General features: G+C 45.5%; 1 protein-coding gene across 1 annotated transcript in view; it reads right to left on the bottom strand.

The window, feature by feature from the left end:
* PDZD2 (PDZ domain containing 2) overlaps positions 1–25,749 on the bottom strand; it is a 438,467-nt gene that overhangs the window by 74,121 nt on the left and 338,597 nt on the right. The window contains exon 7 of the mRNA XM_011952551.1: positions 3,697–3,808. Within this exon, the coding sequence (XP_011807941.1) occupies positions 3,697–3,808 (112 nt within the window). The remainder of the gene's footprint in view (positions 1–3,696; positions 3,809–25,749) is intronic.

Genomic DNA, 25,749 nt, shown 5'->3' with positions numbered 1-25,749 from the left:
TAATATTTGTATTTTTAGTAGAGACGGGGTTTCACCATGTTGGCCAGGCTGGTCTCGAACTCCTGACCTTAGGTGATCCTCCCACCTCAGTCTCCCAAAGTGCTAGGATTACAGGAGTGAGCCACCACGCCCAGCCTAGAAGGCCTTCCTGTCTGAACCCATTCAAACCCATTCTTCCTCTCTTGAGATGGAAGGAGAACACTAAGAATGAAAATGAAAATGACAACGAACATCATAATAATGATGAGAGTGGTTAGGTCGTGCGGGTGGCTCACATCTGATATCCCAGCGCTTTGGGAGGCCAAAGCAGGTGGATTACTTGAGGTAAGGAGTTCGAGACCAGCCTGGCCAGCACGGTAAAACCCCGTCTCTACTAAAAATACAAAATTAGCCGGGCCAGGCATGGTGGCATGTGCCTGTAGTCTCAGCTACTCAAGAGGCTGAGGCACGAGAATCACTTGTACCTGGGAGGCAGAGGTTGTGGTGAGCTGAGATCACACCATCACACTCCAGTCTGGGTGACAAGAACAAAATTCCATCTCAAAAAAAAAAAGAAAAGAAAATGACAGTGATAATAATAGTGGCAGCTGCCTCGCGGCGAGGGCTTTTTGCTGCCACACCATGGAGTAGCAGTGCCATATGCATTCTTCCAAAGTAACCTTTCAACAAGGCACAGCACCTAGAACACACTCATGTTTATTGGCAAAATAAATATATAACATAACCCTCATTTTATGGATAAAGAAACTGAGATTCAAGAAAGTCACCTGACCAAGGTCATGTAACCAGAGTTGGTGGATGTGGGAACTGACCTAATTCTGCTGGATTCACGCATGTGCTTCCTCCTCCATGCTACGTTTCCTTATTGTGGCCTTGAATGTCTGGGAAGGATACAGGAGGAGAAGGTGGTATCCATTTGTGGCAAACAGTGGCCAGCCCTGGAATAACTACTCAGCCAAATAGGCCACTTGTTCTGAATTAAGTAGTATGAGCAGACTCAGAGCATCACACATCTGGGAGGCCCTCCAGCTCCCCCTCCCCATATCTGTATCGATAAAGCCCCAGATCGGGGAACAGAATTCTTTTCAGGATTCCCCGGAACAGAATTCTTTTCAAGATTTCCCAGAAGCCAAAGGGCAGGAAAGGAGAATTCTGTCTGGGAGGCAGATCTTTTTCCCGGCATTGACTGAGTGACCTTTGGGATCCTCTGAACTTCTCCGGTCTCGTCCATAAAATGAGGAATGTGACCTCGCTGGTTTCAGAGGCCCCTGTATTTCCTCAGAGCTCTGGGCACCTCCCTGGGAACCCATTTATAAGGTCCTGAACAACTCTGCCAAGACGGCCAACAGGAAGGCCTCCTCTGTGCCCTGGTGACTCCCTCGCCCCAAACACAAAGGCCTTAAACGACTTTCTCTTTATTCTTCCTCAGGGCTGGAAGGGGCTGGTCACTGGCTCCCTTCAGACTCTTCTCCTTATCAGCCTCTGGCCATCACCACTCCTTTCGGTCCCCAATCCATGTTGTAACACTCGTTCAAGTGTAACACCGTCTAATTCTTCTGAGTCATGAGCACAAAATAACTCATTCTGTTAATCAGATTCCCTTTTTTTTTTTTTTTTTTTTTTTTTAAAAAAAAGATGGATTCTGGCTCTGTTGCCCAGGCTGGAGAGCAGTGGCACAATCTTGGTTCAATGCAACCTCTGCCTCCCGGGTTCAAGTGATTCTCCTGCCTCAGGCTCCTGAGTAGCTGGGATTACAGGCCCATGCCACCACCATGCCCAGCTAATTTTTTTTATTTTTTATTTTTTAATTTTTTTTGTATTTTTACTAGAGATGGGGTTTTGCCATGTTGACCAGGCTGGTCTTGAGCTCCCGATCTCAGGTGATCCACCTGCCTCGGCCTCCCAAAGTGCTGGGATTACAGGCGTGAGCCGCTGTGCCAGGCCAGATGTTTTTTTAAAAAGATGTATTTCACTGTCTTATACCTGCCATCTTCTCTGAGAATAAACTTGGAGTAGTGCGGGCGTGCCCTCTCCACCAATCTGGGTGGTCGGAAGGGGACGCAAATGTTTTTTGAACATTAACATACTACACATCGTGCTAAACGCTTTAATGTACATTTCTTAAAGATCTGCTCAGCCTTTCAAAGTCAGGGTGTTCTCCTCTTTTTTCAGGTGAGGGAGTGGAAGTTCAGGGAGATTAAATCATTAGTCTACGGTCACAAGGTAACTCAGCAGCTGAGGGCTAAACCTAGTTCTGCCAGGCTTCAAAACTCTTGCTTTTCCTGCTGTCCCAGATAACCACTGTAGGGGGAGCCAAGGCCAACTTCCCCACTAAGCCAGCACAGTGCTGAGGGCCCATGCCACCTTCAGGGATCCACAGAAGTGTTTCCTTTTAAATACCTTTTTAAATAAGCAGAAAAAAATAAACACAATAGTAATGAATAGACACTAATGAATCCAGCTGTATCTTTTGTTTGTTTTAGTTTTTTGTTTTTTTGAGAAGGAGTCTTGCTCTGTCACCAGGCTGGAATACACTGGTGTGATCTGGCCTCACCGAACCTCCGCCTCCTAGATTCAAGTGATTCCCCTGCCTCAGCCTCCCAAGTAGCTGGGAATAGAGGCGCATGCCACCATGCCCAGCTATTTTTTTTTTTATTATTGTTTTTTATTTTAGTAGAGATGGGGTTTCACCATGTTGGCCAGGATGGTCTTGATCTCCTGACCTCGTGATCTGCCTGTTTCGGCCTCACAAAATGGGATTATAGGTGTGAGCCACTGAGCCCAGCCTCCAGCTGTATCTTTATACCAACACAGCCATACAATAAAATTTTTACTTTTTTTTTTTAACGGAGGAAAAGACCCATCATGTGCCTAAAAAAATGCCTTTTGCTGGGCGTGGTGGCTCACGCCTGTAATCCCAGCACTTTGGGAAGCCAAGGCGGGCAGATCACGAGCTCAGGAGTTCAAGACCAGCCTGGCCAACATGGTGAAACCTTGTCTCCACTAAAAATACAAAAAAATTAGCCGGGCACAGTGGTGGGTGCTTGTAATCCCAGCTACTCAGGAGGCTGAGGCAGGACAGGAGAATCGCTTGAACCTCGGAGGCGGAGGTTGCAGCGAGCTGAGATCGTGCCACTGCACTCCAGCCTGGGTGACAGAGCAAGACTCCATCTCAGAAAAAAAAAAAACAAAAAAACCTTCATAATGATACACGAAAGTTCTAAGGTGCCTCCTGCACAGAGCTACTGCTTTCAATGCTGACTTTCTCTCTCTGGGCCCAGGCCAGCTGCCATAAGGAAATGCCCAGGAGATACAGTCGATTTGCTCTAAAAGCTGCAACTCCATCCTATCTTTTTCCTGCTTAGTTGAAATGCAGATTTGATATTAACGCCACATTGAAAAGGATCATCTGAAATCTGATTGAAGTAAATGAACCAAACATAAGACAGTTATGTTTCAGGACACAGAGACACACAGAAATGTTGCCATGCACTTTGTTATGACTTAAAAAAAAAAAAATGTTCAATAGGCAGGAGGCTGAATGCAGTTATGCCTGGGGTATGTACCATCTAAGGAATAAATGATTTTGAGGTTTTAAAGAAGACAAGAGCTCATACCAGCAATGGCTTCATCTCCCCGCTCCTGAGGCTGAAAGCTCATCTTAGGCAGGCTGCATCAGATAGAGCCCCCACCTACCTGAAAGGCGACTCTTGAGCTTGATTTTATTGCTGCCCTGTTTGGGACTTTCCAGGTTCCCCTTGGATTCCTCAGCACCGCACACATCTTGGGGTTCATCTGTCCCAGGCATCTGAAATGCAAAAAGCACAGAACTGATGGGAGAGCCCAGCCCTGTGATGACTTATGCTGTCCCCCTCCACAATGTTATCTCAAGGCTCAAGGAGCAGGAATACATGTGTTATGTGAGAAGAAGGATCACAGGATCAAAGCACCACCCTTCAGATAAGCTGCATTCACAACGCCTTGCATTGGCCAATTCCTCCTCAGCACGGGTCTCACCGCCCAGCATGGAACCAGGGCCCCCAGTCCTCCCCAGCACGCGTCTCGCCGCCCAGCATGGAACCAGGTCCCCCAGGGCCACTTCGTCTTCCATCCTACAGCTGAGGACACTTGTTGGTCAGTTACCCAGGTGGTCTCCCAGTGGTCAACTACAAAGCTACAACGCGAGCCCAGGTCTCTTGACCCGTGGGCCAGTGCTTTTTCCAACAATGCAAGTTGCAACAAATACTAAACCAGAAATTCAAATCCAATTCTAAGGTTTCTAAAATACAGTAAAAATTTGATTTTGTGGCAGCTATACATCTTAGTCAACCAAATGTTCTGTGTGCTATGCTCCTGACTATTGATCAGACGGCTCCTGGAATCAAGCCCAGTCCAGGCACCCTGGAGGCATCAACATGAGGTCAGCCGGTGTGGCGTGAGGTCAGCCCGGAAGCTGTGTGACCCCAGAAGGTGATGCAGAAAGTCTGATCCCAAGGCTCACTGGGTCCTCCATCCTAGACAAACCAAACATGCTAAAAACAAAACCGAACCCCTATTTACCAGAGAAGAAAATGAGACGCATGCACTTTGAGAGTATTTATAAAAAACTGGGGGGTAAATTTACATGTACAAGACCTTTGAGATACATCAAACAATAAACCTTCCCATTTGAAATTTTATTTTCCTTTGAGGTTCTAGAGGAAAAAAGTCTTACATTAAAATAGGTAATATTCTCACTAAGGAAGATATACATACTTAAAAAGGCATATGAGATATCAAGTAAAGAAAGGTTGGGCCGGGTGCGGTGGCTCAAGCCTGTAATCCCAGCACTTTGGGAGGCCGAGACGGGCGGATCACGAGGTCAGGAGATTGAGACCATCCTGGCTAACCCGGTGAAACCCCGTCTCTACTAAAAAATACAAAAAACTAGCCAGGCGACGTGGCGGGCGCCTGTAGTCCCAGCTACTCGGGAGGCTGAGGCAGGAGAATGGCGTAAACCCAGGAGGTGGAGCTTGCAGTGAGCTGAGATCCGGCCACTGCACTCCAGCCTGGGCGGCAGAGCTAGACTCCGTCAAAAAAAAAAAAAAAAAAAAAAAGAAAGGTTGATGAGGCTGGGTGTGGTGCCTCATGCCCAGAGGCAGAGGCATGAGGTCAGGAGATTGAGACCATCCTGGCTAATACAGCAAAATCCCGCCTCTACTAAAAATACAAAAAATTAGCTGGGCGTCTTGGCGGGTGCCTGTAGTCCCAGCTACTCAGGAAGCTGAGGCAAGAGAACTGACTGAACTCGTGAGGTGGAGCTTGCAGTAAGCCAAGATCCTGCCACTGCACTACAGTCTGGGTGACACAGTGAGACTCCGTCTCAAAAAAAAAAAAAAAAAATGGCCGGGCGCGGGGGCTCACGCCTGTAATCTCAGCACTTTGGGAGGCCCAGGCGGGCAGATCACGAGGTCAGGAGATGGAGACCATCCTGGCTAACACGGTGAAACCCTGTCTCTACTAAAAATGCAAAAAATCAGCCGGGTGTGGTGGCGGTCACCTATAGTCCCAGCTACTCAGCAGGCTGAGGCAGGGGAATGGTGTAAACCCAGGAGGCAGAGCTTGCAGTGAGCCGACCTGGCGCCACTGCACTCCAGGCTGGGTGACAGAGCAAGAGTGCATCTCAAAAACAATAACAACAAGACAACAACAACAACAACAATAAAAGTTGATGATGAAAAGATTCCTGACTTCTCTTAAAGATGCCATTCAGCCTGACAGTTGTCTGGAGTTCATGACTACTAAGTTAAGCTCAGTTGGCAGGAACCTTCCTCCCAATTGGGGTTGGGAGAAATCAACCTGGTCCTACTTAAAGTGCTTTTTGTATGTATTCAAAAGCTTCTTGATTTGCATTTTGTCTTACCAGTTATCAAAAGGTGATGTAATTATAGTGCCAATTATAGTGTCACTCCTCACCATCAAGTTAACAGGTAATGAAAATTATATATTGTATATTAAATTCAGTATATAGCTGGGTACAGTGGCAGGTGCCTGTAGTCCCAGCTATTCAGGAAGCTGAGGCAGGAGGATCACTTGAGCCCAGGAGGTTAAGATCAGCAGCCTGGGCAACATAGCAAGGCCTTTCCTCTTAAAAAAAAATTCACCTGAGGTCAGGAGTTCAAGACCAGCCTAGCCAACATGGTGAAACCCTGTCTTTACTAAAAATACAAAAACTAGCCAGGCATGGTAGCACACACCTGTAATCCCAGCTACTTGGGAGGCTGAGGCCGGAGAATCACTTGAACCTGGGAGGCAGAGGTTGCAGTGAGCCGAGATCACGCCACTGCACTCTATCCTAGGTGACAGAGCTACACTCTGTCTCAAAAAAGAAAAAAAAAATTCAATATATAAAAAGGTATCAAGTAAGCAGTTAGAGTAATTCCACAGGTAATCTCTTTTAAGAAGTAATTGCTTATATACAAATTATGTATACAGTATGTGAAGTCTGGAAGATTCCCTCTTCCTTCTCAAGTTCAAGTATCTTTCTGGGTTAGAAAGAGGAATAAAAAGGTCTGAGAATGAGGCAATGTAGGCAAAACTGAGAAAGGGGCATTGAGAAAACAAATTAATTCTGACATATAAAACAAAGGTAATACATTTGTTGCATTCATATGACCTTTTCAGGACTGGCAGGTTTCCAGGTTTAAATTATGAAGAAAAAGCAGGAACAGAATCTTGAGGGTGATTTTAGAGATTCCCTGGAGGGATGTCTTTCCCAACCCCAAATCCTGACATCAATACATACACAGAGAAGAAAGAGGCATCTCTGAGACAGGCCTGAGTTCTGGGCCACATACAAATGGAAGAATCCAGAGAAAAGCCTTAGAGCCTCCCCTTTGCTTGACTTAAAAACTTGATGCAAGGAACCTGTCTCCAGGTTCTTTCCATAAGATCTCCAGACTGTGAACCACAATTACCAGAGAGTGAGTTCAATTCCTGGTTCCAGTCGGGCTCGATGGCTCACACCTGTAATCCCAGTACTTTGGGAAGTGGAGATGGGCAGATCACTTGAGACCAGGAGTTCAAGACCATCCTGGCCAACATGGTGAAATCCCATTTCTACTAAGGATACAAAAATTAGCTGTGCAAGGTGGCACGTGCCTGTAATCCTAGCTACTCTGAAGGCTGAGGCATAAGAATCACCTGAGCCTGGGAGGCAGAGGTTCCAGTGAGCTGAGACTGCACCACTACATTCCAACCTGGGTGACAGAGCGAAACTCTGTGTCCAAAAAAAAAAATTCCTGGTTCCTTCTGATCATACCACCTGACCCAGGCTATGGACCTTCAGAGAAAGGGATTCCCTGGCTTGCAAGATATTACCTCCTCTGGTGCCTACTAAATGGGTAGCTTATTACACAGTGGCCAAGGCCCCAGACGTTGGAAAGTCTGTCTGAGATGCTCATGCCAAGCGAGGAAAACCATGCCAGCCTATTGTTTCTGGACTTAAGAAGTCTTCTCCATCTGTCTTCTCCTTTATTTTCCCAACACAGCCCCAGGTTTTCATAGGATCAGATACATTTTGGAGATGATACAAGCACTTATGAGCACCCGAGAAGGAAAGGAGCCTGCCTGAAAGGTTTCTGGTCATGACAGACAGATTCAGTTTCTATGATCTACAAAATGCCAGTAAGGTTTTTTATGCCAAAGAAATCCTGTGCTAAAGATGGTGTATGTGGGCCAGATGTGGTGGTTCACACCTGTAATCCTAGCACCCTGGAAGGCCCAGGAGGGCAGATCTCTTGAGGCTAGGAGTTTGAGACCAGCCTGGTCAACATGGCGAAACCCCGTCTCTACTAAAATACAAAAATTAGCCAGATGTGGTGGTGGTGAGCGCCTGCAGTCCAAGCTACTTGGGAGGCTGAGGAAGGAGAATTGCTTGAACTCAGGAGGCTGAGGTTGCAGTGGGCCGAGATTGCGCCACTGCATTCCAGCCTAGGCAAAAGAGTGAGACTCTGTCTCAAAAAAAAAAAAAAAAAAGAAGAGATGGTGTATGTGGCTACCTAATGCCTGTAGCTAGAACCAGTAAGAATGGACCTAGAGATATCTCAGAGTTGCCAGCAGAGACTGTTGAGCTCAAGGAAGGAGTGAGATTTTATTTCAGAACACAGTGAAAGGGTTAGCAGTGGGGAATGAATTTAAATGGAACTGTTTCCTCTTGTAACAAAAAACTGGTTTCTCATTGAGTTTGTTGTGATATTAGATGACTTGTAACTCACTGAACAGGAAATGGGTTGCTCAGACACATTCATTCCAGATTATGTCAGAAAGTAGTAATATAAAATGCAATTCTGATTACACTTTCGTGACTATTGTCTGAAAATGTCCACACTCTTAAAAGAGTCCCTTTTCTGTGTGTGGTTTTGTTCCCGATGCACAGAGCAAACTGTTCTGGAAATGATGTCATTTTAGTTGTTCTGAAATGAAATTTGCTAAATGTTCTCCTGGAAGGCCTTCAGTTCAGCGAAACAGTTGATAAAATCTATTATTCATGCGTAGTTTCTAATTCATGTGTTACAAAACAATGTCATTATTGCTTCTCGGCCTTTTGGCTAACATCAAGTGTAGTACAAAACAATCCCATTATATTAATGGAGTCTCGTAGAATTTGCCAATTTCCACGGTAGAGCCTTCCTGTTTGCATCATTTTCCACACCTGTAACATACACAGCAGCGAGAAGAAGCATCTTTAGCATCTGATTTTGTAGAGAGGTGGTGGGACACAGTGGTTGAGAATCTGGCCAGCTACCTGGGCACAAATCCTGAGTTTACCATTTTACTACAATTTAGGCAAGTCAGTCAACCTCTTTGAGCATCAATGTCCTCATCTGAAAAATGGGCCTGCATTTGGGAATTAAATAACATAGGTTTCTGACTAAAGGTGGAAGATTCCTCCTGATTTCCCTTTCAGACCACACTAACATGACAGGGAAAATATTTTTTTACAAAAAGACAGACATAATTCACAAGGATAAAGAAAACAGAAGACAAAAGCAACAAATTCTGGAAACCAGCAAGCTGACGACGATGTGACAATGGATCTGACTTGAGAAAGCTGAATCCTAAGTGTGGATTAGAGAAGGCTGAACATTCACACAGAGCGCTCCCCCAGAGCTCAGGAGGTGCCAAAAGAGGACCTCTGGAAGTGGGCATGAAGGCGGAAGCGGTGGCCCAAGAAACGACCGAGAGAGTGAAAGTGACTGACGTGGCCACTGATTTACACAGGTCTGATTCCTCGGCAGATTCTCAGGGGCTGAGAATGGCCTAGGGAAACTTTGAGGTGCATCAGAATCAACAGGAAAGCTAACGAAGAACACAGAGACCAGGTTCATGGAAGGGGAACAGGGCCTGGGCCTCTGGAATTCACCACTGCCCTGGGCCAACGGAACCACCCTCCAGTGAAACTGGGCACACAACTAAGCTGCGACTTCCCAGTTCTTTCTGCTCTCCCCCACGTTTACTTCAGAAATGAAGAAGGGAAGAAATGAAAGCTTCTCAGCTGCACCTAAGTAGCCCACTAGCCAACAAATAAGGGAGACTGTCATGTTGCTCCCTATTCAGAGTATACATATTTTAATCAGTGATTTATGGAAACTTGTTCTGCTCAATGTATAAACTATAATAAGCACAGGAGGTGGATGCAGAGTATAATGCAATTTACATGTGCCATAGGCAGCAGCATGGATTGTGCCTATAACATATTGATGATTAATATCCAAGGCAGTTTTTTCATTATGTGAAATAGGAACAATCTTATTTATGTTTAAAGGGTTAAAATTACCTTGCAGTTGTCTTATAGGGTTATCATGAGGATTCAAAAGGAATTCATTGTAGAGTACCTAATGTGTATCATAAGAATATAGGTAAGGTTTAGTTGAAATTAAAAAAATTAAAAGGCCCAAGTTTTCTCCCCACAGGTCTCAGGGTGCCTCCAGATTTGATGATTACATAGACTGTAGCTCTAGACTGCAGAGATATACATTTCAACTTCATACCCATGGAGAGGTGGCAGATTTCATTAAAGAATAAAGAAAACCCAATGGAAATCCAAAGACATGCCATCTTCTTTAGAGACGGGGAAAAAAAAGCCCTTTAATAAAATTACTGCAAAACTCACAGCTAAAAAGGCATTTTAAAGGCATGTGTCTGAAATGCTCAGTTTTTAGAAATCAGGTTTGCGCACAAGAACAAGGAGGATCTGAAAACATGCTCTGGTCCTCTGATCAGAATACGAGCAGTGGAAAATAGAAAATAAAGGAATACATGATGACTAACTAGAGAAAAAAGGGATACTTCCTTAAAAGAGATGATCTTAGACAACAGGTTCCACAGTCTGATGAGTAACTGGGATTGTGAAGTCCCAGAGCACAGTGATGTATGGAAAAGACCCTTGATGGTTCTTATCTTAAAGAGGGTGTCACAAAAGTAGGGAGATGCTTTGTTATTCCTAAATTAGGGGGGGGGTGACTGGCACCTGAAGAAGTCTACCTAAGACAGTCAAAACCACAGGGAAGAGAGTAGAATCCCAGGCCCAGAAAACATGAGAGAAACGATTTTAAGACTGCAGAGGAAGAGCTTCAGAAGGATGATCTGGGACAGCTCTCCCAAGAGAGATCGGCATATGTGGACAAATTAAAAGGCAAAACCCCAAGGAAGACCGAGAAGAATGAAAAAAATCCTCAGTAAACTCTGAAGGAACACAGTTATCACTCATTGCTCTGATGAAAGTGGGCTGAGAAATGCATGAAATGAGGCACTCTAAAGGGAGTAAATATGAGAAAAACCAAGGGGGCGGGGCCTGGTGGGAGGAGAATAGGCCAGAACTTGATGCTGGTCTGAGAGGAGAACATTTCCTAGGTGGAATTCGCTAACGCAGAGCCAGTGGTGGTCAGCATGCATTTGAACAATGGATACTTCACTAAATAGAAGAGTCATTGATTGATTTCATCTCTTTCACAGTGACAGACCCTGTATGTTATTATCTACATTAGTATGTTAGGAAAAAAAGGTCTGAGTCAGAATGCAAAGAGTAGAAATATTTTTTTAAAAAGCACTCAAATCTAGCAAGCAAGCCTGTAAAGAAGAAATGGAACTAATTTAAGCAGCAGGTAAAAAGGAAACTCAAGTGAGTCTTCCCCACAGGGGAAGGATATGAATCACTACAGACATATCCAATTACTGCCCCAAAACATGTAGGAGAAAGCAATGCCATGCAACCCATGGGGCACTCAAAACCTGAGAAAAAACTAATCTCAAGGAGCAGGCAGCAGAGGTATTAGTCCTTACTAGCTCATTAGGGGCACAAGCTCTAGAATCATCAACAGAAGGTCTGGATCATGAATCTGCAGAGGGTGTTTTTCCAGCTGAACAAATGTGGAAGGAGAGATGAAGCTTTCTTCAGTCTAAGCACTTCCATGCCAAGAGGCAGTGGAAATGGAAAATGTGGCTCAGGACTGACTGAACATCCCTGCTTTCAAGAAGGTAGAGCTCCATCAGAGGCACCATCCACACCCAATGCAGCACGCCACGAAGCCCTTTACTTTTATGTCAGAGTGAAAATGCAAACCAAGAAGCTATTGAATACACACAGAAAGCACTTGAAGTAGAACCAGGTTGATTTCCCTCCATCTCCAGTGGGGAGGAAGATTCCTGTCAATTGGGTTTAAGTTCACAGTCGTGAACTCCAGACAACTGTCAGACTGACTGGTATCTTTAAGAGAAGCCAAGAATCTTTTCCTCATCAACCTGCCTTTACTTGGTATTATTGAGTCTCTCTGGTCTGCCCTATTGGGAGATAATTCTCCCTGGGTCTCTTGCATTTCTGCTTGGCTTGCAAACAGAGACAGAGGCTGTTGTTACATGGAATTATCTATCTTTCCAGGGATGTGTGTAGAGGGAACAGTCTTGAATGTTAGATAAGTGTCTCAGGAGGAAGGGACAGGTCCTTCCTCTGGTGCAAAGGTTGGTCAGGTCTGCTTATAGCCCATCATAAAAGACTGAGGTTGCCTATGGTCAGGGATCCTCAGCTGTGATGCAAATCCACTGCATGTGCACACCCCTAAGCTTGTGTCACTGCCACAGGACTTGCCGGTGGAAGGGGAAATAATGTGAACATGAAGTCCTCAACTGAGATTCAATCCTAAACTGGGATTAAAGAAGCCAAAATCTAGCTGCTGTGCATTGAGTAATAAAGTCGTTTGTCTCTGACTCGGAATCTCAAGTCTCCTGCCAGCATCCACGAAACTATTGTGGAAAAGCTCAGGTATTTTTCTTTCTTTCTTTTTACAGTTCTTGATACCACCTTTGGCAAATTTAAACAAGGTCCCAAGAACAAAATCTTGCCTAGGACAACTGTCTAGGGACTGGGGTTTGACTGACTTTTCTAAATGTCAAGGGCGTGGGGACAATGTTTTCATACTATTGAGAGTCCACTTACTTTCATTTATTTGCATATCACTAAAAAGTAAAGCACATGAGAGACCTGCTGTTGAATGAATTCAGTTTTCTTGGAGCTGGAAAAAACTTTATTTGTTCCTGTGGAAAACAGCCCAGGCTGCAGATGCTGAAAAACATAATCTTTTTCCAGCATCAAGCACCAAGGATCTCCTTAACTAAGAACGAGCAAAATAATGGCTGGGCGTGGTGGCTAATGCCTATAATCCCAGCACTTTGGGAGGCCAAGGCTGGCAGATCACTTGAGGTCAGGAGTTCCAGATCAGCCTGGCCAACCTGGTGAAACCCCATCCCTATTAAAAATACAAAAAATCAGCTGGGTGTGGTGGTACATGTCTATAATCCCAGCTACCCTGGAGGCTGAGGCAGTAGAATTCTTTGAATCCAGGAGGCAGAGGTTGCAGTGAGCCAAGGTTGTGCCACTGCACTCCAGTCTGGGCGACAAGAGCGAGACTCTGTCTCAAAAAAAAAAAAAAAAAAAAAAAGAGCAAAATAAGAAATAGGAGAGATCAAAGGAGGCCATTAAGGGCTTTGGTTTTTTTAAAACACAAAAGTCAAGGAAATTTAAGTCAAGATGTTAATTACTTTAGATCTTAACATCTTTGGATTATGACTTACAAGGGCATTTAATTTATTTGGACATTATGATGATGCTGACATTTTATATCATTGCAGAACCTCTGAAAAGTTGCACTAGACGATGTGGCTGGAAATAATTTTGGATGAGAAATACCACAGGGACTGAGTTTTAGTTTCTGGCAAATTTCGCCTTCTAGGGGTGGAGGGCAAACCATCATTGCCCATGAGACAGGCCTCTTGGGTCCAAGCTAAAAGTCTAGTCCTTAGAAATGTCCTATAACTGTTTCAAAGCATTTGTGAGCTCTCCTGGAACACGCTGTGACTAATATCATGTCGCAATCCTGAGTATCCTCTGTCTTTCTCAGCTAGCTCTTGCAGCCTTACAAACAAACCATGCAAAGCATGGCTTTTATCTCCAGCCGTTTCCTTTGTGCAAGCATGCCTAGTCCCAAAGAAAACTTCAGGACTGATTGCACCCAGTTCTCACCATGTTTTTATGGTTCCCAAGACTTGAAAAACAAGAAAAAATCTGCAGATGTGACAGAAGACATCTAAGCTCCAAATCCCCAGGAAGCTCTGTTGGCGCATCCCCCTGATCAGTATCCACAGGACAGTGGAACGTGGTGATTTCCCTTTCAGGCTTCAGTCACACTAAGATTATTTTTAGGTTGCCAAAGGAAGCTCATTTTCCAAGTCTCTGGGGCAGATGTTTGAGTGACCGAAGGAGAACCAGATGGTCATCAGAGAGGCCTGGGATGGGAATGAATAACCATTCAGAAAATGGGAATCAGGACAACAATAAATCAGCACAAAGTAGCAAGAAGCCTGCAAGTTACGTGTAGAAATTAAAACAGGAATCTACTGCTACACTCAACCCACTGCTTTCCAACCAAGAGAGTAATTCAGAACTAAAGAGGAAAAACAGTAACACCAAAAAGTCAAACTCGTCAACCCTGGGCGTGCTCTGGTACACGCAGGGCATGTGTGCATAGATCAGAGGTTGTCAGATGCAGCTGGGAGTTGGGGGAGCTGCAGCTGATGTCCACTGTGACGCTCAGGCTGCGGCTCTGCAAATGAATTAATACTGCCCTTGTTCTAGCTAAGCCCATTTCCAGTTTCCTCCCATTCATCATCCCCAAACAATTTGAATGGGCTTAACACACATTGAGAGTGATTATTTTTATGCGTTCAAATTTAAAGAGATCTCTTGATTTCTTAGAAAGTTGAGGCAATACTTTTAAGGGCACAGGAATGTAATCAGTCATTAGCTCACAACTGACCCTCTGGCAGTGGGTTTGTACGTGTCACGTTCCCAAGAGAGGATAGTGTCCTACAGTAACTCTCAGCTCTTTGAAAGTAACAGGGGGGCCAGGCATGGTGGATCACACCTGTAATCTCAGCACTTTGGGAGGCCAAGGTGGGTGGAGCACCTGAGGTCAGGAGTTCAAGACCAGCCTGGCCAACATGGTGAAATCCCATCTCTACTAAAAATACAAAAAATCAGCCGGGCATGGTGGCACACACCTGTAATCCCAGCTACTCGGGAGGCTGAGGCAGGAGAACTGCTTGAGCCCGGGAGGCAGAGATTGCAGTGAGCAGAGATCTTGCCAGCCTGGCCAACAGAGCGAGACTCTGTCTCAAAAAAAAACAGGGGATGTGGATGTCAAGGAAGAGAATGCATGTGTTCATCCTTAGTACAGATTTCAAATTGAGGTAAGGTAGTAACAGGCATTCTCTGGGAAGTGGAACTCTCTCACTCTTGCCGTGGTCCCATGACCTAGTGGGTGAGAAAACTATGGGGTCTGCAGCTATTCTTTGGATTTGGGGGCTGGCTACTCAAGGTAGACTCTTGGGTCATTTCTTAGCAGGGTTGGCTACCACGTTCATTGCATTGGACGTGTTTCTGGAAGTGGGACTATGATATGCTTTACCTTGAACACCAGAATGACAAAATCGGGGTGTGTGTGTGCGTGCACGCATACACATGCATACAGGAAAACCTCAAGACATGTAAAAAGTAGAGGTGGGAAGGCTGTTAAAAAAAGAAAGGCATGTAAAAGAGCCCTAAGAAGTAAACAGGGCTGGGCACAGTTGCTCACGCCTGTCACCTCCGCACTTTGGAAGGCTGAGGCGGGCGGATTGCTTTGAGCCCAGGAGTTCAAGACCAGCCTGGGCAACACAACAAGACCTTGTCTCTACAAAAAATACAAAATCTAGCTGGGTGTGGTGGCATATGCCTGCAGTCTCAGCTACTCAGGAGGCTGAGGCGGGAGAATAGCTTGAGCCTGGAAGTTGGAGGTTGTAGTGAGCCGAGATCGTCCCACTGCACTCCAGGCTGGGTGACAGAGCCAGATACTGTTGCCCAAAAAAAAAAAAAAAAAAAAAAAAGGAAAGAAAGCAAGGGGTGAACTGTCAGAGGGGGCCCTGATATAGCAGTGGAGTCAAATCCAATTCAGCAGCAACAGTAAACACGCCAGGCTCTTTTCTAGATAAACCTTTTAGAAAATGTGGCGTACTCTCACATGGATTATTGTAACAGAAAAAGATTGTTTTAACTGGGCATGCCATTTAGGCAGGTTTTAGATGAAGAGTAAGACATCGGGGGCTGGGCATGGTCGCTCGCATCTGTAATCCCAGCACTCTGGGAGACTGAGGCGAGTGGATCACTTGAGGTCAGGGTTTCAAGACCAGCCTGGGCAACACAGTGAAATCTTGTGTCTACTAAAAACACAAAAATGAGCCGGGCATTGTGGAGGACACCTGTAATCCTAGCTACTAGGGAGGCTGAGGCAAGAGAATCACTTGAAATGGGAGGTGGATGTTGCAGTGAGCCATAATTGTGCCACTGCACTCCAGCCCAGGTGACAGAGTGAAACCCTGTTTCCAAAAAAAAAAAAAAAAAAAAAACAAAAACATCGTGGTTTACATTTGGGGCTCACTAGCTGTTGTTGTTCCTGTTGTCTGAGACGGAGTTTCGCTCTTGTTGCCCAGGTTGGAGTGCAACGGTATGGTCTTGGCTTACCACAGCCCCCACCTCCCAGGTTCAAGCGATTCTCCTGCCTCAGCCTCCTGAGTAGCTGGGATTACAAGCATGCGCCAGCACGCCCAGCTAATTTTGTATTTTTAGTACAGACAGGGTTTCTCCATGTTGGTCAGGCTGGTCTTGAACTCCTGACCTCAGGTGATCCGCTCTCAGCCTCCCAAAGGGCTGGGATTACAGGTGTGAGCCACTGCACCCGTCCAGGGCTCACTGTTAAGTTCCAGGCAGCCCTCTCTGGCCTTCTGCTGCCTTCCCCAGATCAACATGAGCTCCTTGCTGCTTCCTTCCTTCCTTCCTTTCTTTATAGGAATCGTGTTGAGTTCATGGGCTTTGCTGACATGTATTTCTAAGGGCAGGCGCTTCTTTAAGATAATCTGTTGGGAAAGCTGAGACGCTGGTGAGCCCACAGGAAGGAGCAAAAAGGCTGTTCCAGGCTCACAAATGATCACCCGCAGCAGGCTCAGCAAACTCATGCCTGGGGGCCAAATCGGGCCCAGCACTTGTTTTTGTCAGGTTTTACTGGAACACAGTCATGCGTATTTATTTACTTATTGTTTATGGCTGCTTTCAAAGCACAAAGGCAGAGGTGAGCGGTTGCAACAAAGACTGTTTGGCTAGCAAAGCCTGAAATGCTTATTATCTGGCCCTTCAGTTGTAACTCCTCATCTACAACAGTGCCCCCATCCATGGGGGGTATGTACCAAACCCCACGTTTCTTTCTTTTCTTTTTTGAGATGAAGTCTCATTCTGTCACCTAGGCTGGAGTTCAATAACGCAATCTTAGCTCACTGCAACCCCCACCTCCTGGGTTCAAGCGATTCTCCTGCCTCAGCCTCCTGAGTAGCTGGGATAACAGGAGTGCACCACCACGCCCGGCTAATTTTTGTATTTTTAGTAGAGGCGAGGTTTTGCCATGTTGGCCATATTGGTCTCAAACTCCTGACCTCAGGTAATCTGCCCGCCTTGGCCTCCCAAAGTACTGGGATTACAGGGATGAGCCACCGCACCTGGCCCCATTAATCGGAACATGTTTCTGTTCACGTCTTCCACCCACAAATCTAATGCCTTTTCCATCTTAGCTAAGCACTTATGCACTGTGGCTGTAACTTTTGCGGCTTGAGGGGTGATGACAAAATTAGCATGAATTTCTTCTTCCTTCTTCACAGTTTCAAGGATAGAGAAGATTTGTTCTTACCACAGATCTTGCAACCTCAGCATATGACTTTTCCTTCCTTCCTCAAGAACCCTTCCACCGAAAGGAAGCCCTGTATGGCTTCTCTTTGGCGTATCTGCATTGCCAGCATCACCGCTTGCACTATGGGGCAGTCATGAAGTAGAAAACAATTGCTTGATCACAAGAACCGTGATACCCCGACAGTTGATCTGATCATGGAGCTGGCTACGTAGTGACTAACGGGCAGGGAGTGTAGACGGCGTGGATAAACTGAATGAAGGCGTGATTCATGTCCCAGGCGGGACAGAGCAGGACAGCGTGAGATTTCACCACTCTTGTCAGAATGGCACACAATTTAAAACTTATGAATTGTTTTTTTTTTTTTTTTTTTTTTTTGAGGCGGAGTCTCACTCTGTCGCCCGGACTGGAGTGCAGTGGCCGGATCTCAGCTCACTGCAAGCTCCGCCTCCCGGGTTTACGCCATTCTCCTGCCTCAGCCTCCGGAGTAGCTGGGACTACAGGCGCCCGCCACCTCGCCCGGCTAGTTTTTTTTTTTTTGTATTTTTAGTAGAGACGGGGTTTCACCGTGTTAGCCAGGATGGTCTCGATCTCCCGACCTCGTGATCCGCCCGTCTCGGCCTCCCAAAGTGCTGGGATTACAGGCCTGAGCCACCGCGCCCGGCCGTGAATTGTTTGTTTCTGGAGTTGTATATTTGCTGATAGAGGTTTACTGTGGATAAATGAAATTGCAAGAAGCAAAACTCTGGAGAAGGGGGGCTACTGTCTAGGAATAGTTCATACTCTAGCCCTACCCATCTCCCCACTGCCATCTGTACCCAGAATCATTATGAAGACTTGAGAATTTTCAGAAATATGACTTAGTAAGTGGAAGGGAAGGAAGTGACAGGGAGAGACATCTTAGGGAAGGAGCTAGCACGGTATTTCCTCTAAAAGCAACCTTGTCATCCAGGATTCTGTGTAATTTTATCTTTAAATTTCATTTTTAAATGATACAGATAAACTCTTTAAAGTAACAAGGATTCTTTTAAAAATGTACATACTTTGCTAAGTGTCCCAGGATCATCTGCCACTGTTTAAATAGGTTTTAGGTCAGATTGCTTTCCTAACAAACACACTGCTTAGAAAAATGGAAGAGGCTGGTTTGTTTTTTGGTCTTTTGGGTTGTTGGTGGTGGTGAAATGAGAGAATGTGGCTTGGAGAAGGAGGAAGGAGAGGCTGTCTGGGAGGGGAGACAGTGGCAACCTCAGTGGAGAGTTCAGACCAGGATGAGGGCTCTGGGCTCCAGGGGGCCTGTAAAGACAGCCGGCATCCAGTGAGCAGGAGGGGATGACACAAGGGTTCAAAGGCAAATAGAACCCCATTCAAAATATTGCATAGGGCCAGCCCGGCCTTCAGGAAAAAAGGGAAGGAAACTCTTTTCATCCTTTCCCTCCACGCCAAGAGGCCCTTGCTCCCAGAAGTCAGCACCCTGACTGGCAGGTGACTTCCCACTGCCTGTCACTCACATGGCTTCCCACCTCTCCATCCTCATGACCATCACGCCTGCAGCACAGGCTCTGGTTACCTCGCAGTGCGGTTAGGTAGAGCAAAGGCCTCCAAATCCATCTCTCCACCTCCATCCTGCCTTTCTTAAATCCCACTCCTCCTCTGCCCCGTGGCTTGAGTCATCTCAAAAACTTTGACCCTGTCACTCAACTGAAAAGCCATCTGTGAGTCACTTTCCCTGTAAAAGAAGTCAAAATTCCACAGTCTGAAACTAGAAGCATGGGCTTAATAGACTTTGTGGCTCTCTGGATGGACTTTGAAATTTCCTATTTGAGGAAACATTTTTTCGGTACATTATTTTTCTGTTCCAGAACGTCATCAGTTTCTGCAGGCGTTCCTGTGGAAGTCCTATGGAATAGTCAAATGCCACCCATCCACTGACCTGCTGCTGATCCCCGGAAGGAATCAGATCTCTTCTCTAGGTCAGTACTGCGCATGACTCCTTGAGGATTCATTATGCTGAAAAGGGGAATATGAAAAGTACAGAAATGGCCAGGTGCGGGGGCTCATGCCTATAATCCCAGCACTTTGGGAGGCCGAGGCAGGAGGATTGCCTGAGCTCAGGACTTCGAGATCAGGCTGGGCAACACGGTGAAACCCTGTCTCTACTAAAATACAAACAAACAAAAAAAATTAGCTGGACGCGGTGGCGTGTGCCAGCTACTCGGGAGATTGAGGCAGGAGAATTGCTTGCACCTGGGAGGTGGAGGTTGCAGTGAGCCCAGATCGTACCACTGCACTCCAGCCTGCTCAGGAGTGAGACTCCGTCCTCCCCCCCCCAAAAAAAGAGAAGAAAAAAGAAAAAAGTACAGAAATAATCATAATTCATTATGGAATATAAAAAATGGCACGAGAGAAGAAACGAAACTGGGTCTGCCATCTCTGTATCCCCGAAGCACCCAGCAGAGTGCTCGGAGTGTGGACGGAGATGTCAGGCTGGCCGTCATCCAGCACTGGTTCGTACAATGGCTTGGTTGTGGGCACCTGCAGGGTCATGTTATGAACTACTGCGGTTGTATCTGGTATCAGCAGGAACAGTGCTAGGAAGAATTCCAGATGTCTGCCCCGAGAGCTAAAGAGGAGGGGTAGGCGGGTAACACGAAGGCCACCTTTTTGCTACTCATAGCTTAAAAGATAATTCCACAGATATTTACTAAGTAGATATATTTGTTTCAAGGGGAAATAAATTTGAATATCCAAACAAAAGCTTTACCAACAAATTTTGGAAAACACCTGCCCATTTACAAACCAGAGTGGCTTTCTAAGTGCTAAAATGTAAGAAACAGGTAAAACTGGCAATCAGAGAAAGCGGAGATGACTGAAGGCGTGGAGGAGTTAGAAAGTCTCTGTGAGGAGACCAGATGCGGTGCCTCATGCCTATAATCCCAGCATTTTGGGAGGTCGAGGCAGGTGGATCACTTGAGGTCAGGAGTTCAAGACCAGCCTGGCCAATATGGTGAAAGCCCATCTCTACCAGAAAATATAAAAATTACCCAGGCATGGTGGCAGGCGCCTGTAATCCCAGCTACTCGGGAGGCTGAGGCACGAGAATTGCTTGAACTCAGGAGGCTGAGACATGAGAATCGCTTGAACCCAGGAGGCAGAGGTTGCAGTGAGCCGAGATCACCCCACAGCACTCCAACCTGGGTGACAGAGCGAGACTCTGTCTCAACAACAACAAACAAACAAACAAAAAACAGAAAACATCGAGGCAAGCAAACAGTAACAGTAGGGGGTGGGGTGAGGAGTTTGTCCGAAATCGTTCCATCTCTTTGTGAAATTTCTGCCCTGGATTCCACAGGGGAACTTCTGACCTCTTGTATTTTGCTTTGTTTTTATTTCTCAGGCTTTGTGCTACCATGTTGCATAAGATGTGGCTAAAAAGAGGAAAATGTAATAATAATAATAATAATAATTCCAAATCTTCCAATGCACATGAAGTCTTTAAGTAAGGTGGGTCCCCCCCCCGCCACCCCATCAAAGATCATTTTTTGGCCAGGTGCAGTGGCTCACTCCTGTAATCCCAGTACTTTGGGAGGCCGAGGTGGGCAGATCACTTGAGGTTAGGAGTTCGAGACCAGCCTGGCCAACATGGTGAAACACTGTTTCTACTAAAAATACAAAAAAACTAGCCAGGCGTGATGGCGTGCACCTATAGTTCTAGTTACTTGGGAGGCTGAGGCAAGAGAATCACTTGAACCTGGGAGGCAGAGGTTGTAGTGAGCCAAGATCATGCCACCGTCACCGTACTCCATCCAGCCTGGGTAACAGTGAAGACTCTGTCTCCAAAAAAAAAAAAAAAAAAAAGATCATTTTGTCATTTGCCTATAATCCAGCACAATAACTGAAATTGAAACTAAGAGAGGATCTCCTTTTCCTCTTAAGAGCAAGATTCTGACAATGCAGCAACATTATCTACATTACAGTCTCAGAAGATACATCTCAAGGATTTTCATTATCTTAAAGGCTCAGCGAAGCTCAAAAACAGAGTTATCCTGAGATATATGGTGCAAAAATGAGCCACATTACCCTGTTCTCACCTCCTGTAGTTATTGCCATAGTTTTGTCTATGGCAGAAGAAATGTTTATTTCAGTTTCATTTCTGAACAGCCATCTTCCTTTGAGTCTTAATATATTATATTTTGGCTGGGCACGGTGACTCACGCCTGTAATCCCAGCACTTTGGGAGGCCGACGCAGGCGGAGCATGAGGTCAGGAGTTTGAGACCAGCTTGGCCAACATGGTGAAACCTCGTCTCCACTAAAAATACAAAAATTAGCCAGGCATGGAGGCAGAGGTTGCAGTGAGCTGACATTGTGCCACTGTACTCCAGCCTGGATGACAGACAATGACTCTGTCTCAAAAAAAAAAAATATATATATATTATGTGTGTATATTCTACTTTACATTTCAACGTGTGGACCACAGACATAAGCCCCTTAAAGATATATAAACCGAAATTAACTAAATAGCAGTGTTACAAATAAGAGGAAAATTTGGAACGGGGGTGAGAAGGCATCTTGGAACACTGTAATGAAATGCGCAAAGACAGGAAGCGACTTACCTCCCGTTAGAAAGTCATTACATGACTTCTACCTATTATGTTCATGAAAATTAACTTGAGGGCAAAGAAACTTTATTATATGCTCCAATGATTCATATTTTATTTTCATTGAAATCTGAAAGAATTTTTCAAATTCAAAGAACGATAATAAAATTGCATACTAAGTAAATTTTTTTAACTGTATTTCCTAATGCTCTGTGCTATGATGTCACTCTTTCTAAGCCAGGAAGCCATCAAGCACTCCTAACATAGATTCATAAATTCTAAACCTATACTACTGTACTAATGTCTGCATGTACCATAAAACAAAACAATCTAAAACATGGTAAGACCTACATATCTTCTAATATTTTCCTCCCACACCCCGAGAAATCATCTGGTTTCTCCTCTGGGTGTGCCTATTCTATTATGGAGACCACTGCTCTTTGAGGATCCGTGTGAAATACAATATTTGCTTTCCTGGCTGGACAACGTGGCTCACGCCTGTAATCCCAGTACTTTAGGAGGCCGAAACGGGAGGGTTGCTTGAGCCCAGGAGGTTGAGAACAACCTAGAAAACACAGGGAGACCCCGTTTCTACAAAATATACAAAGATGAAATTAGCCAGGCATGGTGGCATGCAACTATAATCCTAGCTACTCAGGAGGCTGAGGTGGGAGGTCAAGGCTGCAGTGAGCCATAATTGTGCCACTGCACTCCAGCCTGGGCAACAGAGTGAGACCCTGTTGCCAAAAAAAAAAAAAAAAAAAGACTTTTCTACGCAAATGACATGAGCTGTTTACCTCCTTGAGAACTGCAAACTGCTTAGATAAAAATGCAGCAAGGCCAGGTAGCCAGTTGGAACAGGCCCCTGAAAGTTTGCCACAGGAGTAAGCCTAATTCAAACGTCAGCAGTTTTCCAGGCAATTCATCTTGGCCAAATAATTACTCTTATCTCCTTTCTTCCTCCACCCACTTAAATAATCACTTCATCTTCTTAAATATAAAACCAAACAAAACAAAATCACCCCCAAATGTAAATCTTATTTTCTTAGACCAGCAATCATTGCCGTCTTGTCTTTCCTATCTTGCTCTGGCAATCCGACATAAGGCATTGAGTTTCAAGCAACCTTTTCTATGTCCTGTGCCAGCTGAAGTGTTGCTTAAAGAACATCTAAGTGAACTGAGACCTACTTGGGGAAGTCCCGGGCTGAGGCGGGGGAGAGAGAAGTTCACAGTTTGGAGCAGTGGGGAGAAAATGCACAACTCGGGGAGCTGTGGATCGCCATGTGTGGCCGCCTGCTGCGGGTGCCGAGAATGAGGCAGTTTCTGCATCAGCAGCTCCGGTCTATATAATAGGAACCGGTGTCTGGGAAGGCAACGAGAACAATGATGTGCAAGCCAGTCTGTGCTCATGAGGATCCGGAGCAGGCTGGGGGATCTGTGCTGCTAAGTTTCCCACGAGCACCACAAACACCTTGGCCTCACTCCCTCTGTCCCTGAACTGTGGAAAATAGGGAGACAGTTGGGGGCCTAAAACCTCCCCTTGTCTCAACGCCATGCACACAGAGGTCCCTGGGCATCGCCCAGCTCCTAGCCAGGAGACTCTTAGAAGCCTTGCCACTTTCACTTTTTATAATCTCGCTGAGCATCAGAATCACCAGAAACACAGGCTCCTGGGCCCTACTCCACTCAGACCTGCCAAGGAGGCCTCTCCAGAGCACACCAGCCGGATGCAAGAGTGTGGAAGCTCCCTGCGCCCATTCATGCTTTTGCATAAACAGTGATCCTTCTGCATTTCAGTGATGTCTATGAACTCTTTGCACTGCATTCATCTCTTTTTCCTGGTTCTTTTTTTTCCCCTTGCAGCTGCCTTGAGCTATAATGTGACTTTTCCAGGGGAACAAGTTTGCTATCAGTGGAGCCCTGCGGTCTTCCTTCTCATTGTAGATCTCCAGCTTATAAAATGCGAGGTTGGGACCAGTTACTCCCCAAGGTTCCCTGCAGTTCTGACACTTTATGGTTGTTTACCACAACCCACATCTCTGACACTCACAGTTCTGGGCTCTTTGCCCTGGTGCCTTTTTGGTCTTTTCATTTATATCCCACTTATTTCTTCACCAACTCCCCCTGGGATGTTTAATCCTTTGTTTTTGCTGCTGATTCATTAAAAACTAAGTCCTAAATTCCCTCTAGCTGCTTGCAAGTTTCTAACCTTAACCAAACAAAAAGGAAGAAATCTACTTATCTGTTAATGAGATGCTGCTACAAATGTCCTATTTTAAGGGAGGGGACACCGTGTTCTCCCAATGTTACACTTCAAAAAATGATGTCTAAATCACTGATACTCTTATCCCAGACAGAAATTCCCAGAAGGGAGGAGCAGAGAGACTTTCTCTCACCTGGGGACAGAAACAAATGTCTACTATGTGCCAAGGCCATTTTAAACTCTTTTTTTTTCTTATTTATTTATTTATTTTGAGACAGAGTCCCAGACTGGAGTGCAGTGGCACCATCTCAGCTCACCGCCAACTCCGCCTCTGGGGTTCAAGTGATTATTGTGCCTCAGTCTCCCTAGCAGATGGGATTACAGGTGTGAGCCACCACACCACGCTATCTTTTTTTTTTTTTTTTGTATTTTTAGTAGAGATGGGGTTTTGGCCATATTGGCCAGGCTGGTCTTGAATTTCTGACCTCAAGTGATCCGTCTGCCTAGGTCTCCCAAAGTGCTGGGGTTACAGGTGTGAGCCACTGTGCCCGGCCCAGGCCATTTTAAATTCATGGTATGCTGGGGAAGACAGTGGAAGGCGACCAAACCTTATGATGAGAGGTATGCAGGAGGCATTACGGGATGGTGAGAGGGCACACAACCATCTGCCCATCTGCACATCTGTCCAACCATCCATCCATCTATCTCATACACACAAAGCGACAGTGAGGACCTGGGAGACGCAAGTGAGCAAACCTGACAGGGACCCTGCCCCCACGGAGCCTCCACTCATGGAGGATGATGACATTAACAGGCTCAGAGAGACTGTTAGGCTCAGCCCACACTACCCACAGAAGCAGCCTAAGTGGTGACCCTCTATCCTTAAGGCCTCAGGGGAAGAACATGCGCTCCCTTCAGATGCAGAGAGCTCCGTGCTGGTGTCTCTCAGCATGAACAGTTCTAGTCTGAAGATCTGCCTTGCAGTCAGACTCTGTGTCTTTCTGTTTTAATGCTAATCACAGGTTGACATCCTTGGTGTTCGTTGTTCTTTGTATTAGACTCTAAGTTCAATTTGCCAGAAAAAACCAGGTCAACCCCGAAACAAGAGAGAGTTTCCCATCTAGGACACCATGAATCAACCAAAAATGATACATTCAGATGCTGTAACAGAAGTCCTTACTGCCTGGACACATTTGGAAACATTTAGAGCAGACATTTGATCAATTATTCAGTTCAAATAAAACACACGAGGTCCTCTCCTTTCTTTCCACAGGCCTCATATCTACACTCGAGGGCACTGGCTTTCAGGTTCCCATACCCCTGGCAGTTCCACCAACAAAGAATCAAACACCCCTATCAGACTCACAGAATTGGAAGGTCCTGCTTTGCTCTTCTTTCCTTGTAAGAAACAGGTCCTTTATTCCTTCTAAAACCTGAATCACCCAAAAGTTCTCCCAGGATTTTTCCAAACTTGTGATTCCAAAAATGTTACAACTGATTTGCTTGATGGAAAAGGAAGCCGGATACGGGTCTCCTGATTGATGTGCTAAACAAACTCTTCCGAGCTAAGCTTTACAATTGCAGATTTGGCAAAGACAACCATTACTTCCATTTTTTTTCTTTGTTAAAAATATAAAAAGGGAGACAGG

Source organism: Colobus angolensis, unplaced genomic scaffold, assembly GCF_000951035.1.
Source record: "Colobus angolensis palliatus isolate OR3802 unplaced genomic scaffold, Cang.pa_1.0 Scaffold341, whole genome shotgun sequence".
Classification (NCBI taxonomy): domain Eukaryota; kingdom Metazoa; phylum Chordata; class Mammalia; order Primates; family Cercopithecidae; genus Colobus; species Colobus angolensis.
The sequence above is the reverse complement of the archived record's forward strand: the minus strand, read 5'-3'. Positions and strand labels throughout refer to the sequence as shown.